The sequence below is a fragment of the Ptychodera flava genome, chromosome 15 (genome assembly GCF_041260155.1).
Source record: "Ptychodera flava strain L36383 chromosome 15, AS_Pfla_20210202, whole genome shotgun sequence".
NCBI classification, from domain to species: domain Eukaryota; kingdom Metazoa; phylum Hemichordata; class Enteropneusta; family Ptychoderidae; genus Ptychodera; species Ptychodera flava.
Window position 1 is genome coordinate 24,997,803 of NC_091942.1, and position 16,947 is coordinate 25,014,749.

The window sequence follows — 16,947 nt, forward strand, 5'->3', positions numbered from 1 at the left end:
AAATTTAGAAAGCAAACCTAACCATTTAATTGCTGTATGACTTGTTGATTGGTAAAATTCGGAGATGATGGCTAGCTGTATATCCTTCGTTATAATGAATAACTCAACATTCACTTTTAATTTTTTGCCAAGCTTTTGCTAAAGACAATTAAGAAAGTATACCGCACCGGTTAACTGTTTGTATGGGAGGCTAATTTGCATAATTTTAAGATGGCCACCAGCTGTATTCCTTCTTTACGATGAATAACTCAAGATTAAAACCATCTTATTTTTTATTGCATGACTATGATGCAGATTGTGACTTGGTACCCTTGTTCTTATTCTTTTATTAAGTTTTTGTAGCTGTTTTAATCCAGGCCAAAGAGATTTTTTGGCTCTATGTTTTAAAACAGCATATTTCTCATAGTTGCGAGTACAACACACATTTCAATTTCAAAAAAACCGCATAAATGTGTGTAATAAACAAACATACATAAATACTACAGTACCAACACATTAGTCATTTCGTTTCCGTTAGTCAATTATGTATTGTCTGATTGATCTATTCACAAGAAACCATTATATTATTTGATTCCTTCAACTCCAACAGTACCCATACAATATGCCGAACGTGTAGATACATTTCGAGATGGTGACCACACTTTAAAAACAGACTTTCAAAGTGCATCTATCTATCTATCTATCTATCTATCTATCTATCTATCTATCTATCTATCTATCTATCTATCTATCTATCTATCTATCTATCTATCTATCTATCTATCTATATATATATATATATATATAATTTTTGTATATCAGCTACACATTATCAATAATGACAAATCTACGCTGTTAAACAAACGCTCTTACAGTGAATTGCTTTGAAGCATTGGCATTAGATGAACTATGCATATTGTCTAAATCGAGGTGTGGCTAACTCTGTCAGGTGTAATTATCAGCTGAGCAGTAATTTCAGTCGACCACAGAGAAATCAACTCTGCAAAAGTTGAAACATTGTTGGCAAGACCTCGATTTTGACAATATGCCTAGTTCGCGTAATGTCAATGCTTCAAAGCAGTTCACTGTAGTTGGTTTCAAAATGTCGCTGTAAAAACAAAATTTGTTTTTAATTTATCAAATTTTCTCACAACCTAGAATGGTTCAAACAATAGCAATGAGAGTGTAGAGTACAGAATTAAAAATTCTTTCAGTTCTGTCTAATAATTATATATATATATATATATATATATATATATATATATATATATATATATCACAGAGTTAACATCGAAAAACTAAGACGATGAAAATTTTATTACACCAAGAGCTTTTTAATGAGGCCCCACAAATGGTGGATCAGAAAAGAATTGTAAAGTGTTATTGAGAGTCCGAATAATTCTACCTTAAAATGAAACCTTGCACACTCCTCATGCAATACAAATTTTTATATCGCATTGTTGAAAATTATGGAAATCATGAAAAGTGAAATGTGGAGTTTTATTGACAACAAAAAAGAAAAAAAAAGAAAAAACAGAACTAAATAAATTGACGGCATTCTCTAAAGATAATGACCATTAAGACCTTTTTAACGGCAATTGGTAGTTCAATACTGTGACTGAAAAAAGCTTGTCTAGGGTTTTTCTGGTCTGCCTTTGTTTCCTCACAATCAGTCAATTAAACAGGAACAGTCTACAGAAAGCAACTACAATATGACTTAATTCCTTCAGCTCGGTTAGGTGTGAAAAACAAAATCTCGGACAATATAAATCTTTGATGCCTAGTTTACTCACATCTTGTTTTTGCTGGTCCCAGATTACGATATTTGCAATCGGCATTGATCCGAAATCGTATTTTAGCAACCTGGGATTGGTCCCATCGGCCTTGACTTTTTTGGCAATCTGTGTACAATTTACCAACTTGTTTCTAGTGAACCACTACGATAAATATGCAGTTACTAGCAGAATATTACCACATAAAATCTATTTGTACTTCTTCCTTTAGAAAGCTGTGATATTTCGGCGGCTATTTTGTTTATGCTAATTATAGGTGGACTTGACTGCCTAACCATATGCAACCTTCAAAAGTTTTCTTGATATACTAAAGACTAAAGTATTTTCTCCGAATGCCTCCTTTCGTTTTCTTGTACTGTCTAGATTTTATTATCGGTGATGATGGCAAATTGCAATTCGAGGCGTGTAATGTTGTGGGTTTATCCCCGTACGATGTCTACTGTCTTGGAGTTGTCTTTTGCGAGCAGAGCGGAGACTAAAGTATTCCACGAATTGTACGCATTGGCTTATTGCTATGGCGATGAGCGTGACAGCGTGGTTAAGGACACAGGTCGGGTGATTGAAGGACACACAGTCAAGGATGTCATGAAAACCCTGGAAGCAGATTATCCAGGAAAAGATGTCATTTTGTGCAAGGACGCTGCTCTTTGCTTAAAGGGCGATTACGATTGTCTGCCTAAAGGATATATTCACACATTCTTGATTCGAGATCCGAGGCGAAGTGTCTGGAGTCTATGCAAAGTATTGGGCGGACTTAACGTACCACCTCACATGTTTCCTTCCACTGGAGGAGTGAAGCAACTTTATGACCTTCACAACTACGTCACCAATACACTGAATCAGAACAGTATTATCATCGACGCGGGTGACTTGGCAAAAGAACCTGAAAAAACAGTCAGGAAATGTTGTGAAGCAGTTGAAATTCCATATAGTGACAGTTACTTGAATTGGCAACCCAACAATATTGACCATTGGCATACGATTTGGAAGGATACCGCACTCAAGGGCTTGTTTGTCGACGCTATCAAAAGTATCCACTTCAAGCCATTACACGACCGAGACCAAGACCAAGACGTGGATATTTCTGATGTACCACACTACGGTCAGTTACTTATTGAAGATGCTCTCCCTTATTACCATGAACTTTTAGAGAAGCGACTAAGACCATAACATAACATAACATAACATAACATTGCCTTATTAAAAAATGTGTACATGTAGATTGATCAAATTCCTGACAGAGAGATCTTTCGTCGTGTTTTTAAGACGGCTGTCCTCAATCTCATGTTTTCTGATTCACGCTAGGTGACATTGACTATTTAGGTAATTTACTCCCTCCTTCTCCTTTTAAAGTAGTGTGATATAGCCCGATGATTACTTAGAATTTGACCCTTCAATATATTTTGTACGACTAACAATGAACTGACCGACAGTAACGCCCCATGCACGTAGTGAATCGTCAGAATGATTTCCCTCGTTTACTTTCGTTACCCTTGAAGTAGACGATTATTGTTTCAACTGTTTAAGTCATTAGCATTGACCGGACGTTGAATCTGAACCTTTAGGCTGCATGTTGACAGATGAACTTGGATGGGAGAGACTTTCCTCCCCGATTATCTTTAGTTAATTATAGATGCATACTAAAGGCAAGACAATATGTAGATTTGGAGACGATTTAAGTTGTACACTTTCTAGACAGAGATGCATTTTACTTTACGCCCGACTATAGACACTGAGATGTAGACGCTTTGAGACGTTGACGTACTGACTTCAGTGAGAACCCCAGTCTGTTTGACTATGTTAGACCACGTCTTTGTAGACGACCGACTTTTCTAGATATTGTTAATCATGTACACGTATTATGATTAAAGTAACCGAATCATGATGTGCCACTCGCCTGTTTTTGTGTTATTACTGGCCCCATACATGAGTAAGGCGGAATAGCACCGACATCCACACACAATATACGTGTCTGAAAGATTTTGACCACACGCCCACTTGACCAAGCCACGTTACACTTGTGAACACATAATCAATTTCTTAAGAAATATAGCTTACCTTAAACGTGCTCCTGGAATTTTTTGCAATGAAGTTACACAATACCATACCTAGTATGGTTAAGGATAGAGCATGGGAAATGGAGGTAGAAATGTCTGCTATGTTCGTCGATTGCAATAAATTGCTGACTAAGTTTCAATCTTTTTTACATTTCCATCGATTCTTACTACATTCAACAGCTGTAAATCGATCCTAAGTATTCCACAGAATCAATGTTTGAATTTTAACCTCAGAAGGTTTAGACCATTTGAACAAATCTCCCATGTGATAGTCGATAAACTATTGCTTGAACTATTACGGTAGGACGATCAACCAATTAGAAGTTATGTAAAAAAAATATCGTGCATCGACTTGAAAATCAGTTCCCGTGTAAAATTGTCACAAACGCCGTATATTCAGTCGATGGATCATAGGCACAAGCATATTTTAACTTTTATGCCCACGTCATAGGCTGCGATTTTTCATTTGATATGACACTACAAGATAAGATACTGCGATCAAATACAGATCGCGGGTGATTTCAGCTCAATCTACGATACATATCACAAGTACAATTCTGGATACTTTGCAATCTGTTGTTATCGCCAATCAAACCTTTGATACTCGCAGATACCAACGTTTTAAATCTCTGATATTTTTCCACTCTGGGTTTGATGAACGAACACAATATAATTCACATGAAAACTGCTGACAATTGGGGAGCAAAGGACGACTTCAATATTTTTTCTGATAACGGCGAGGTAAATAGGCCACCATTCAAAAGTTTACACCCTAGGTGTTCATGTTGATATACTTTGGAACGTTTGCTTTATGTATGTTTATGTCATTTTGTATTTCAATTTTTAATCAGTCAGTAGTGAGGTCGATATCGACAGTCCCGTCACTTAACGTCACATAGCAGTACTTGAGTCACCCTGCTTTGCCTTGAAAACTTTGCTATTATTTGTTGGTTCCCATGCAGATGTATGTATAATCAAGGTTTTCATTTCATGATCAGTCTATCCGAGAACCATGCATACATGTCACACCGCTTGCACTTAGGATAAACATTTAGGGCGGAGAAAAATGGTAAAACAAGACACCATCAAATAGATATCGGTAAATTGTTATTAACAGAAAAAACAAACAGTTGCATAGCAAAGCCTTTATGACGAATTACGAAGCAGCGTGACTAAAATGCCGCTTGACTCTTTAGGTGGGCATACATTGGCAACGTCAGTTAAACCATTTTTGTACGGTTTTGGAAATGTTCAGATAACACAGAAAATAGGCAATAGAAATATTCTTTGCAGCTTTAAAAGCAAGAATATCAGATATCACGAAACAATGTTGGAAGGGACATCTTAAATTAAAACCAAAGTTATGTACCTATAAACAGTTTGAGAGCTTCATAGAACCAGCTGATATCTCTATCGTTCTGCTTTCCCTCTTGTAATATAGAAAGGCAGACACCATACCAGTGACTCTTTATGAAGACATTGTTAACAATGTTCTAATGGAAGTGTTGAGGATGAGTTTCACTTATCATTGATATGTCCTTTATATGGCAATTTGCGGCAACAATATCTACCCAGATCATGCAACTAGAAAACAAATAATGAGAGACAAACAGCTTGCGGAAGTCTTTAAGCTTTGTAACTAAGTCTACAAGGCCTTTCCAACATAAAACCTTAGCGTTTTCCAAATACATTTCAGGAGTAGGTAAAGCAAGGAGGAGGGTTGACTTCTTCAAGTTTATGTGTTGTGTAAATAGCACGTAATGAATAAATTACTGATGCAGAGTGATTTACGCACCAATCGTATTTCAGAGTCAAGTGATTGAAATCGTGCTGATGCGCACGAACCCCAGAAAAGTAAGGTAATCTATAATTAAATTCCAACTAATTAGAAGCAAAGTGCAGAATATTATTGTGACTGATTGGAATCTAAGAAAGAAATGTCGTCGGACTTCAGGAATTAAAATAGGTGGCATGGTGGCAGCTATTTCTATGGACGATCCAAGAGAGACTGAATTATAGGAACCGAATTTTAAGATGAAACATCTCGAGAACCTTTTGAAATGTATCAATAAATTTGCAGCCATGTTGTGCTCATTTGCTGCAGTTTGCCATCTTAATGCTAATAGTGATGAGAAGCTAGAAATATGAAAGTTTTGCCTTTATTCACGTTTATGTGTGTCTGTGTGTTTGTGTCTCTATTCTCCTCAGTTTTCAATGTCGTATGATATCATGGTTTGCCCCTTTTTGAATTTCAGATTTCAATCGAAGTGGAACGTAATGGCAAATTCACAATCAAGACGTATCATGTTGTGGGCCCATCCACGTTGTCTCTCAACGGTTTTTGAATTATCCTTAGCGAGTAGACAAGAAACCAAAATATTTCATGAATTGTATTGCCTTGCTTATTACTGTGGTGATGACACAGCTTTTGAAGATACAATGGCAAGGGCTCCAGGGTACACAATCAAATATATTATTGAAACGCTGGAATCAGATTACCCTGGAAAAGATGTTATTCTGTGTAAAGATATGGTGTGTTGCATAGGAGGAGGTTATGATCGTTTGCCTAAGGGGTACAGCCACACTTTCATGATCAGAGATCCGAGACGCAGTATAGCCAGTTTATGTGAAGCATACAAAATCATTGACGTACCTTCCTCTATGTTCCCTTCAACGGGAGGTGTAAAACAATTATACGACCTTCACAACTACGTCACCAACACGCTGAATCAGAAAAGTATCATCATCGACGCGAGTGATCTAACAAATCAACCTGAAAAAACAATAAGGAAATATTGTGAAGCAGTTGAAATTCCGTATTGCGACAGCTACTTAAATTGGAAACCTGGCAATATTGACCATTGGCATACAATTTGCAAGGATATGCCAGTTAAAGGATTTTATGCTGATGCCATCAGAAGTACCAACTTCAAGTCACCAAGGAACAGAGAGCAGCACCAGGAAACAGACATTTCCCAACTACCTCAGCACTGCCAGTTGAGTATTGAAGCTGCTCTCCCTTATTACAATGAACTCTTCGAGAAGCGATTGCGACCATAAGAACTGGAATTTGAGATGGTATCCGCAATATGAAGGAGTCAAAGCTATATAGATTACTTTTACTGCCTGGAACATGCATATACAACATTTATGAAAGCATTTTCTTCACTTTTGGAATAATTATCCTGTGCCTTTTACGGGTACAGATATACACTAGAGACTCTGCGAAGGTCTCTTGTTGACATACTAGTCTCAATCTCTTCTGTGCTTTTGCAAATGCAAGTCATAACCAGAGAAAAAACGTATTGCTTATTTTAAGCACGTATTCTTATGATAGAACTTTTAGTCAAGCGACAAAAGTCTTACTGTTTGTGACACAACTGCAGTGAACGATTAATCAACTGATAAGAAATGAATTACTGATACACATCAAGGAATGAAGACTACGTGATCATGATGATTTACAGCTGAGCATTTGTGATGAATGTAACTGTCATGAAACAGTTCTACCATTTTTCAGAATAAATCACCCCCTTGCACTTGAAATAACATGAATATTGAAAAGTGTACTTTAAGAGTTTTTGAAAGGATTTTGCATCTCGTGGATTAACATCGGTAGCTATGGAAGGGTGTTTATTTTGGGGCAGAGACCCTCCTTTGCTAAGCCGACCTAAGCAAGCCGTGCAGATCGGACGACACCCAGTGATTGACGTTTGAGCAAAAGGTGAATCACACAACTTATTACTAGAATGCGATATATAGTACAATAATTACTTAAGCATTTATATCTTTATCCCGATGGCAATGTAGCCCCTAGAATCAAAGTCAGCCTTCAAAGCCCCTTTGAGCAAATCCCTCTTTGAACATGACATTCCGACAATAGATACGTCTATACGGATATACTTTGGAATATTAAGTGCAATTAAGCATTTCAGAAAAATCACGTATGTAAATAAAAATGACATGTTGATGTTAAATTTCACACATCACTCAATCACAAGGCAGTGTCATACGGCGATATGATCACCATTAACAAACAGTACATTAAATTGTCACATTCAGACTACGGAAAGACAAGGTACTGAAGCCTATGTGTATCTTGTCCTAGAAAGAAAGTCTGGACTTCTGGCATGTATCTATACATTTACAGTTAATGGTGGATTCGTTTGCTGCGGTTGTTTAACTAGTCAAGCTACTAAACATACACTGATATTGCTGAAACGGAAGTCGAAGATATTGTCGTCAAATCAATATAAAGAACAAAATGTATCTTCTTTACTATGACGACCTAATACTGACGTTACTCATGTTGACTGTAGTTTGCGTGTAATATTGTTATCATTTGTCAGAAGACATGAAGCATGGAAATAAAAAACAGAGGGATCTACACTATTGAAAAATGTAATAGTTTAAAGTTTGTAAAGCTCATACATTAGGATGGCTTTGTCCCTCGGCCTTAAATATTCGAAAAGGTCTTGCTGATGAAAGTAGCCAGAATCTCACAATTCACTCAATAATTTCACTACGCCTGAACGTCGATCTTTGTTATGGTGGAAGTATTGAGGCTTGCGTAAAGGCTTTTGTGTCTTGAAAGACTATGCTTATTTACTAATGTAAATGAGTTCGAAGACGATCTTGAAAATCGAAGCTCTTGATTGCTCTACTTGCCCGGCACTGTTCTGAAAAGGTAAAAATGGAGATCTGAGACCTGATCGAATTGGTACTTTCGTAATCCTATATTGAGGCACAGCCAACCGAATAACTTAGAACAGTGTATTTGAATATCATCGAAGCACTTCTTATTTACCGACATAGTGTCATTAAAATACAACGAGCATAGCGTTTCTTAACTGAACACTAAACTTCTGTCGCTCTTTTACTTCAGGCCATGATTAGTGCTGCTGTGACTGCATTGCTTCCGAAATATGTAATTTGTTTTGCATTTTCTTCGTACAATTTCTTAAAAGGAGTGACTGAGCGTTGTCATATAGGTAAAGATAGAGCCCCTGCTTTATACTGTTTTTTTTGTTGAGATTTTGCCAAAACGCTCTCAAAACACATTAACACGATTAGAACTAATTTGGGATAATCGCATCTTCATATTTTTTCAAATTCCTCAAAATTGTTAGGTGCCCTATAGCTGAATGTTTCAATATTACAATTATTCATAAAAACAAGTGTTTAACATGAAAAGAAAAGGCGATGAGCTTAAATTTGCAGATAAAAGCGACATTACTTAGACATCCAATTATCCAAAATTAGCTTTGCGACTTTTTATTTTTGTAAACGTTTCGTGTATCTTAAATAAATAATCATAGACAAATAAACTAATAAATATGCAAATGAATAAATACATCTACAGCAATTCATATGGGAGGCGATGAGTGGACCTTTAGTATTCTACACAATGAGTTATTTCGAATCCCTATGACTGAAATCACAGAAAGAGAAAAAAACCGCACACTTTCACATGTAGAATAACATCTGTACTTTGTACTTTAAGATGGCCTGCTCTTTTGCATTTGTAATCTCGGCACCAAAGCCACTAGAATTGAAGTCAGCCTTCAAACATTTCGGCCATAGATATAAAGAACTGAAAACGCCATACTGACGATAGATGAACATTGATTGCACGTGAGCATATAAGGAAAAGGCACATTTGCGAATCAAGTGCTACACATATTTATAAAATTCAAAAAAGAAATGAATAAATAATAGAATGAAAGCAAAATATACTTTGAAAGAGTAGAACGTTTAAACTTAGTAGAGCGCTTCGTTGTGATGTGATTGCAAGGAAAATCATTTTATCATTTGATGTATTGTCTATCTCACTATCGTGTGGACGCAAAATGCCACAGCAGTGAATTTGCAACTATCATGCATCGAACAAATACAATACGCATATTACAGAGTTAACATTCAGTATGGCATTCACCATTAGCATGTAGTTTAAACGTACAATTTGCCTGCTGTCCTTTTCAGTGATGTTTCCAGCAGTTTAGTGTGAAATAGTTGATAAAGTTCCCATACAGGGCATAATCCGAAGTGGCATCTATTGGCTTTGCTATTCGAACTGTACTTTTATCCAAACTTCAGTTTTTATTGACGCCCATAGATTAAAATGCCTATTACGCCAATAAAAATGATAAAAAGAAGACGGCAGTATTATTCAGCCAGTGATAAAGACAATTTTAACCAAAGAAAGATTGTTTCTGATCAACGTGTGCGTCATTTAAGAACCCGCATGTCATGACCTTTCTTTTGGGGGGGGGGGGTACGTACTCATCAGTACATCTATCCTCGATATCAGTGTTTTCATGTCCAAAATGCTGAAAAGAAAAGGGAAGTATTACGCAGCAAGTGATAAAGACAACGACTGCTGCATCAACAGTGCCAAACCATCATTGTCAGAGAATAAAAAAAACAAAGGAAAAAAGAAAAACAAGAAAACAAGAAAACAAGAAAACCGCGTGCTCGCATCACTTTAGCTGAATGTCAAAGACCAGCAACAGATTTTTTTTTGGCCTTAGCTTCGCCATCAATGTTGTGAACCTCACGTGTGTTTCGCTGCATAGTGTGCTGTAAGTGCTCGCACATGCGAGTAAGTTTTCTAAAAGGAGGCATTGTTTTGGCGGGGGGATTGGTTAACATTGGGGTCACGGTTTTTGACATGGGCTTCACGACCCCTAATAAATCTTACGCAATCAAGCAAACAAGTCTTTCATACCGTTGGAGATATGAGTGACACGGTGTTTGTCCCCTCTAAGTATCCTGTTATCAACCAATTTCTATAACTTGAAGTTAGCCGATATGATATCTGTAAATCATTTTCCAATTCTGAAAGCAAAGGTAATTGTAGCATTAAGAGCGGGAAAGCAACGCCTGGATATAAGAATTAGAAAACTCTTGCTCAGAACTTGTATGATTTCCAGACTTAACCATATGGTGAGCGATCTTTTTTATATTTATCTCATTACCCCTCTCCCCCCAAAAAATACTACATCCGTCCAGCACCAAATGTTGATATTATCAAATCTAAACTATTATCTAAACTCAAAACTCATATATTTCAACCAGTACTTCTGTTGGATTGTAAGCGTCATTTAGCATCTTGAGGTGGATATTGGGCACTATACAAATTGTAATTTATGCTATAAAACTATAAGCTTTAAACAACTGCAAGTAAAGCATAAACATTTATGGGAATATCCTCAAAGGAATGTGTTAGTTAGCAAAATATGCCCGAACAACTGATTAGCTTGATTCTTCTTATTTGATTTTGTTCAAATGTTTTGTTAACAGAGTTTTAGCGTGATGATTCTCTAATATGCGTGATAACACGTTAAATTTGTCTTTGTACCTTTCCGCAGATTTTACGGAATGTGGTATGTCATCAAGGTACAGCTGTGCAGTGTACTCATTTACCGGGCATACCGTTACTTCATATCATGATACCTGAGGATGGCTCTTCATACTTTCGATTTTAGTCAAAATATCGTGGAAGATCTTCAAGTTGTGATTACAGGTTTGTCTGTATTGGGTGGGGATGTGAGCTGGTTCTGGGTCAGTATAAATAACTGGATGGACACCCAAATCAGCGTTCAACCGCTGTATTGACAAGAACTCGCAACACACTAAACTTGTACAGTAACGCCTAGAACTAGAGAAAGTATCCATTTTTGGCCGGATATCACAACATCACAAACTCGATGTGATTGGCTATGAATACAGAAAGCTGATTGGACATGATATTCCAAGTCTGAATCCACACAATAAGTCCACGAAAAAACATTCATCTCTGATATTGTCAGACTTGTTTGTTGGTCCTTGTAGGCCCATAATGCATTCCGTTCACTTTGTTGACCTTTATACAACTAAATCATGCCTCCCATCGCATTCTTTTATGTTTGCATTGTTATGTTTGTCAATCAATGTTCAAGACAAACACTTACGGTTCAGCTGCCTCACTATATATGGCAAAGCGTGTTGGTTCCAGTGCAGGGAACCTTTTCTCGATTTGTGCATATTGTGATCATCAGAACCATTGTATAATTTTGGGGTTCTTATGTTTCGGCTTCTCCTCCGTGTTTCCGAATTTGTCTATATTTGGTAGGTTCATTAGGGTGTTTTCATCCGCATCTCAAAGTTAGCAATGATTGTAGCACAAGGGTCCTTGTTTGCCGTGTTGGATATTCAGCCCCGGCCCGTAGGGCTACAATTACTTCCATAGAAAACGTGGCAATTTTGCACAGCAGATCTGCTGTGCACAGAAACGGCCCAACTGGCGGCGAATCTCCCCGTACCTCACGGAAATTTTACCAAAGACTTGCTTCCGTGCCATAAGCGATCCCATCGACGCAAATCAAATGCTCGATAGTCGTAATTTAGGCTGAAAAATGACAGTTGAACGACCCTTCAAATCCGGCTCCATCGAACGTACGAGATCTCTGACTAACTGCTTATGACCAGGAAGCAAGTCTCTGGTAAAATTTCCGTGAGGTCGCCGCCAGTTGCACCGTTTCTGTGCACAGCAGATCTGCTGTGTAGACTTGCCACTTTTTCTATGGAATTAATTGTAGCCCTACGGGCCAACACAGCAAACAAAGGCCCGTTGGCTACAATTATTGCAGCTAGTATCACATTTTCTCAATTGGCCGATTGCAATTTGTTATGGGACGAGAGCTAACGCCAGCTGTGGCATAATGGTCTGAACGAGTGTGAAAACAGGCCCCTCAACCAGCATAGAAGGTAAAACTTTGCACTTTGCGGGATTCTTTGCCAGTGTCTTTCTCTCTTACTTCAGTACAATGAATATAAATGCAGCATGACTGATTATTGTCTTTTAATACATTTTTTGTCAAAATCTTAAGCGCAGAGATTTTCTTTGCTTGAATATGAATTCTCATTCTTGGTCAAATCTCCTGCCTACCAGTGGGAACACTTTCTTAAAATCATGAGGATATTTAAATATTTACCATAAACAGCCTGTGTTTTGAAATCATATGTATGACTATGATGACCAAATAATCACCAGTCGAGCCGCTTAATATTTCAAATCATGAATTAATGTTTCATAGCTGATTTTAATTTTCCAGTTATGAAACAAATTAACTTAACACATTCCTTGAATGAATGCCAGAGAAAAACAGTTTATTTTCACAAGTGCTTTCTCAAACATTAGTGTTAAAGTTCATCGTACCCGCTTTTTGTCAGCTATTTCCATCATACACGCGTTAAAAGGTCTGTTACTGCAGCACAACTTCACTAACACGGGAGCCCTTACTTTAACACGTGTACATTTGCTTACATCGAACACAACCAAAACCAACGATAATTTTCTCCTCCTCGTCAGGTAAGTGTACCTTATACCTTTGTGTGAGGTTTCATGTGTAAATTCCAGCTGTAGTCGCAGTTTATGTGCCTTCTTTTAAAAAATATTTCGTCGTGGTGTTTTGTGTAAGATTTGGTGATCGTGAATGCAGCGAAAAGTACCGATGATTTGATTCAGTCTATTCTAGTCAATTTCCTTATGTAAATTATCGCATTGTTCCTAGTTGCCTTCAGTTTGCAGCATAAGCTCACATAGACCATCTTCTCACTTGAAGTTTCCACTCCTTTGCTCACATAGGCCGCATTCCCACTATTCGCTTTGTGCTGTAACGGGTTTTTATTCGGTAGGAGATTATTCGGTGAACGGCTGTTGCTCTTTCAAACGCCAAAACTTGACCTTATCACAGCTACTCAGATAAAGCGCACGTTTTTATATTGTGAGTTCATCAACTTTACCCCCATGGTTTGAGATTGTAAGCTTTTCTACCATGTAAAATCTTGAATCCGTCAATCAATCAATCAATCAATCAAACAATCAATCAATGAATCAATTGATTGATGGCTCAATGTCAAAACTTGTCGTAATAACCATCTAAGGGACACAGTCGCTCCTTTCTGACCATATCAAGAAAAACATTTGAATACTCGCATAGAGTGGCTCAGTGTACAAAATGACGACGGTATACAACTGTAAAAGTGTTTTAAAAATTACCCCTTTGCTAAATGCAAACAGATGATTTAGTTATGAGGTCTAGACAAACTGGATTTTTCCCTATTCTGACTTTCTTTCCTATGACAAAGAAATATTACCACAATGTAAGGTAAAGCTGCTAGACATTGATGATGTGGCATATTCAATGACACAGGATCAGTTAAGAGTTGAACTGGAGGCCCTGACGTGTGTAGACGGCCTCCAATGATGATACTTGGCACGAATGATGTAGTAAGCGGAGATATTAACGCAATCAGTCAAGGAGCAATCCCCTATTGCCGCAGAACACCGAGGTTCGCCAAAGCACATGACACTTGCTTACGGCATTTATACTAGCGTAAGGTAATTCACAAAATTCCTAAGACATTTCACAAAATTTAGGCAAAGAAATCGGACCAAAATTATCAATAAATTTCCAGTCATGGTCATAGGACTCTTATCAGTATCTCTAAACAACTTTGCCATAAAATACATTCTAAATTATGTGCAGATTGAACGAATTTAAGTGGGGATGTTTACAACAATCTTTGCACATAGATTCGTGAAAATCGATATAGGATTGTAATGGCAATTCTACAACTAAGACTTATTGTGCTCTGGGCCCTTCTATGTACTCTTTCCACTGCCTTATATTAGAGTTGTCCTTACGGCTCAGTCACAATCAGGGTGCTCTAGAGTGTTTCACTTTTGTCAAAATTTCATCTTGTAGACACATATCTACATTTACTAAATTCACAAAGCTTAAGGTTTGGTACATATTTGCTTGAAAAGTTGTGAACCAAACTTTCTCAATATTTCCATGGCAACCAGTTCTTTATTGTGTTGACACACCGTCACGGACACTACAAAATATTATGAGTTGATGGAGAAATAACATAGTAGACTATACAACATTTGTACACATATTCTTTTTAAAAGTTTAACCAGGAAATATATACATCTGTTGTAGAAAATAAGCCGAATGTATCAGGATTTTACCCAGCTTTGCATGATTTCCTGCAAAATGATTCGTTTGGAAAAAAAAGAATTTTTCATTTTTTTCTCCCAATGAGCTTATGATTCCTCTAGTTTACAGATTTGCCATTTAGTACATTTAAATTATTTTTACTGCAATTGTCGAAGTCTTTAGAAAACATAAATAGTATTTGCAGCAAAATTTTGCTCATTTTTTGTTAGTTTTCTAGTCATTTTTGTAGTATGGTAAAAGCGTCACGGACACTACACATTCAGGAATATGTGTGTGAAACAAACTATTGTTTATAATAACCAGTAAACCTGTAAAAACAGTAAACTTATGACAAGAATTGATTACAAACAAATCAAAAACATATTATTAAGGAAGTTTGACATAAAGAATATTTGTAGTACTGGTTTTTTCAATAACCAGAAAATTTTATCAGAAATACAACACTGAAGGCAAAAATTCTTGAGATAACTGGTATGTAGACAATGATAACTGGTAGGTAGAAAATGCTATACAATGCAAAACTGTCCTAGTAACACTATAAAGTGAACAATAAATGATTTACTGAACATTTGGTTTCCAACATATTATTGTGATCTGTATTTCAGTAGCGTCACGGACGCTACACATTTGAATACTTAAAGGGGCAACTTCTTTATCAGTTTTAACAAACAATATTAAACTCAAATTCTCTATATCAGCAGTCTAATAAAAGTCATGAAGAGTATAATATAATACTCTCTTGCCACTCATAGTGATACTTGTAGGTGACTGGAGTATTTTATGTATTTGGTCAGCATCTATTGTGTGTAAGGGGGAAAGAGATTGCAAATCTGACTATTTATGGTGGTACTGCAGTGGTGTGGGCTCCAGTATGAATCTTTGTCAATAGTGATGTATAAAAGGGGAGGATTTATGTCCCGTGATGTTATTTTCCTGTTTTATCCCCTTGTTTGCATTATAAGGTTGTATTATTTGTGTTTGATAAAATTTCAGTTGTGTGTTGCTTGTTTATGGAAAGCTATGGCGAGACATAGTCGGATCTAGGATGTGGTGTCTTTTGAATGCTGTGATCCTGAAATCAATGTTTCAAAACCCAAATGTGTGGTTTCTCCTCAGTCGCAAAGTCAAGTCTTTCCTAAGTTGGTGTCAGATATTTTGATTTTTATATGCTTGTTCTTGTTGTCGTTTTCGTGTGTTATTGGCTTAAAAAAATAAAGCCAATATTTCCATATTTTTAGGGGTGTTTAATGTTTCGCCCTTTTCAAGTTCCTACCAATATTTTGCAAGACTTTCTTTCAAGTCTTTTGTTTTAATGTATCACCTATATGTTGTTGTGAAGATCAGATTATTTGATGTTTGCTTCTTTATTTTTCTTGTACTTTTTGTTAAGTTCAACTCCTGTGTTTGATTTCGTTTGTAACTCTAGTTATTTCTTTTTCCGTGTATTCTCTATAAATTAATTTGCTTGTAAAGAAATCAACTATCTCCTTGAAATCGTTTGGGTAATTTGATGTACAGATGTATCTGAGAATTTCACCTTCACTTAGTCCTTTAAAATTTGATTTGGGTAACATGATTCTCTGTGCAGGTATTGGAATGTTCCATTTCGTTTTGTGTGGGTTTTAATATCCAAAATATTTTCTTGTTTGTGCCTTGGGCCCTTCAAAATTTTGATGTCGAGAAATGTTATTTTTTTCTGGTGATTTCTTAACTGTAAATTTAAATGTTGGGTGCATTTTGTTTATTCTATGGCTGAACTCTGCCAGTTGGTTTTGTGTTCCAGTAACAATTATGAAAACATCATTTCTGAATCTTTTCCAAAAGTGAATCACATTTTGGTATTCAGAGATGATTTCCACTTCCAGTTTATGAAATGCAATCATGGCAATCCCAGCAATGCATTTCAGCCCATTAAACAGCCACATATTTGGCGGTAGAATTCATTGTTGAATAGCCCAAAGACTTGAAAGAAAGTCTTGCAAAATACTGGAAGGAACTTGAAAAGGACGAAACATTAAAAATCCTTTTCCCAAACCACCCAATAATAACCCACAAAAAGGAACAAGAACATAAAAGACACACTTGTCAAAACAAAGTTCACAAAAAGGG

General features: G+C 36.7%; 1 protein-coding gene across 1 annotated transcript; it reads left to right on the plus strand.

The window, feature by feature from the left end:
- The first annotated feature begins 6,268 nt into the window (after nt 1-6,268).
- Nucleotides 6,269-6,889, plus strand: LOC139152314 (uncharacterized). Its single transcript, XM_070725457.1, has one exon. The coding sequence runs from the start codon at nt 6,269-6,271 to the stop codon at nt 6,887-6,889; it is 621 nt and encodes a 206-aa protein (XP_070581558.1).
- The last annotated feature ends 10,058 nt before the right edge of the window (nt 6,890-16,947 follow it).

What these genes read in the sequence shown, in the direction of transcription:
- LOC139152314 (XM_070725457.1), top strand. Translation starts at nt 6,269, where the DNA reads ATGGCAAGGGCTCCAGGGTACACAATCAAATATATTATTGAAACGCTG.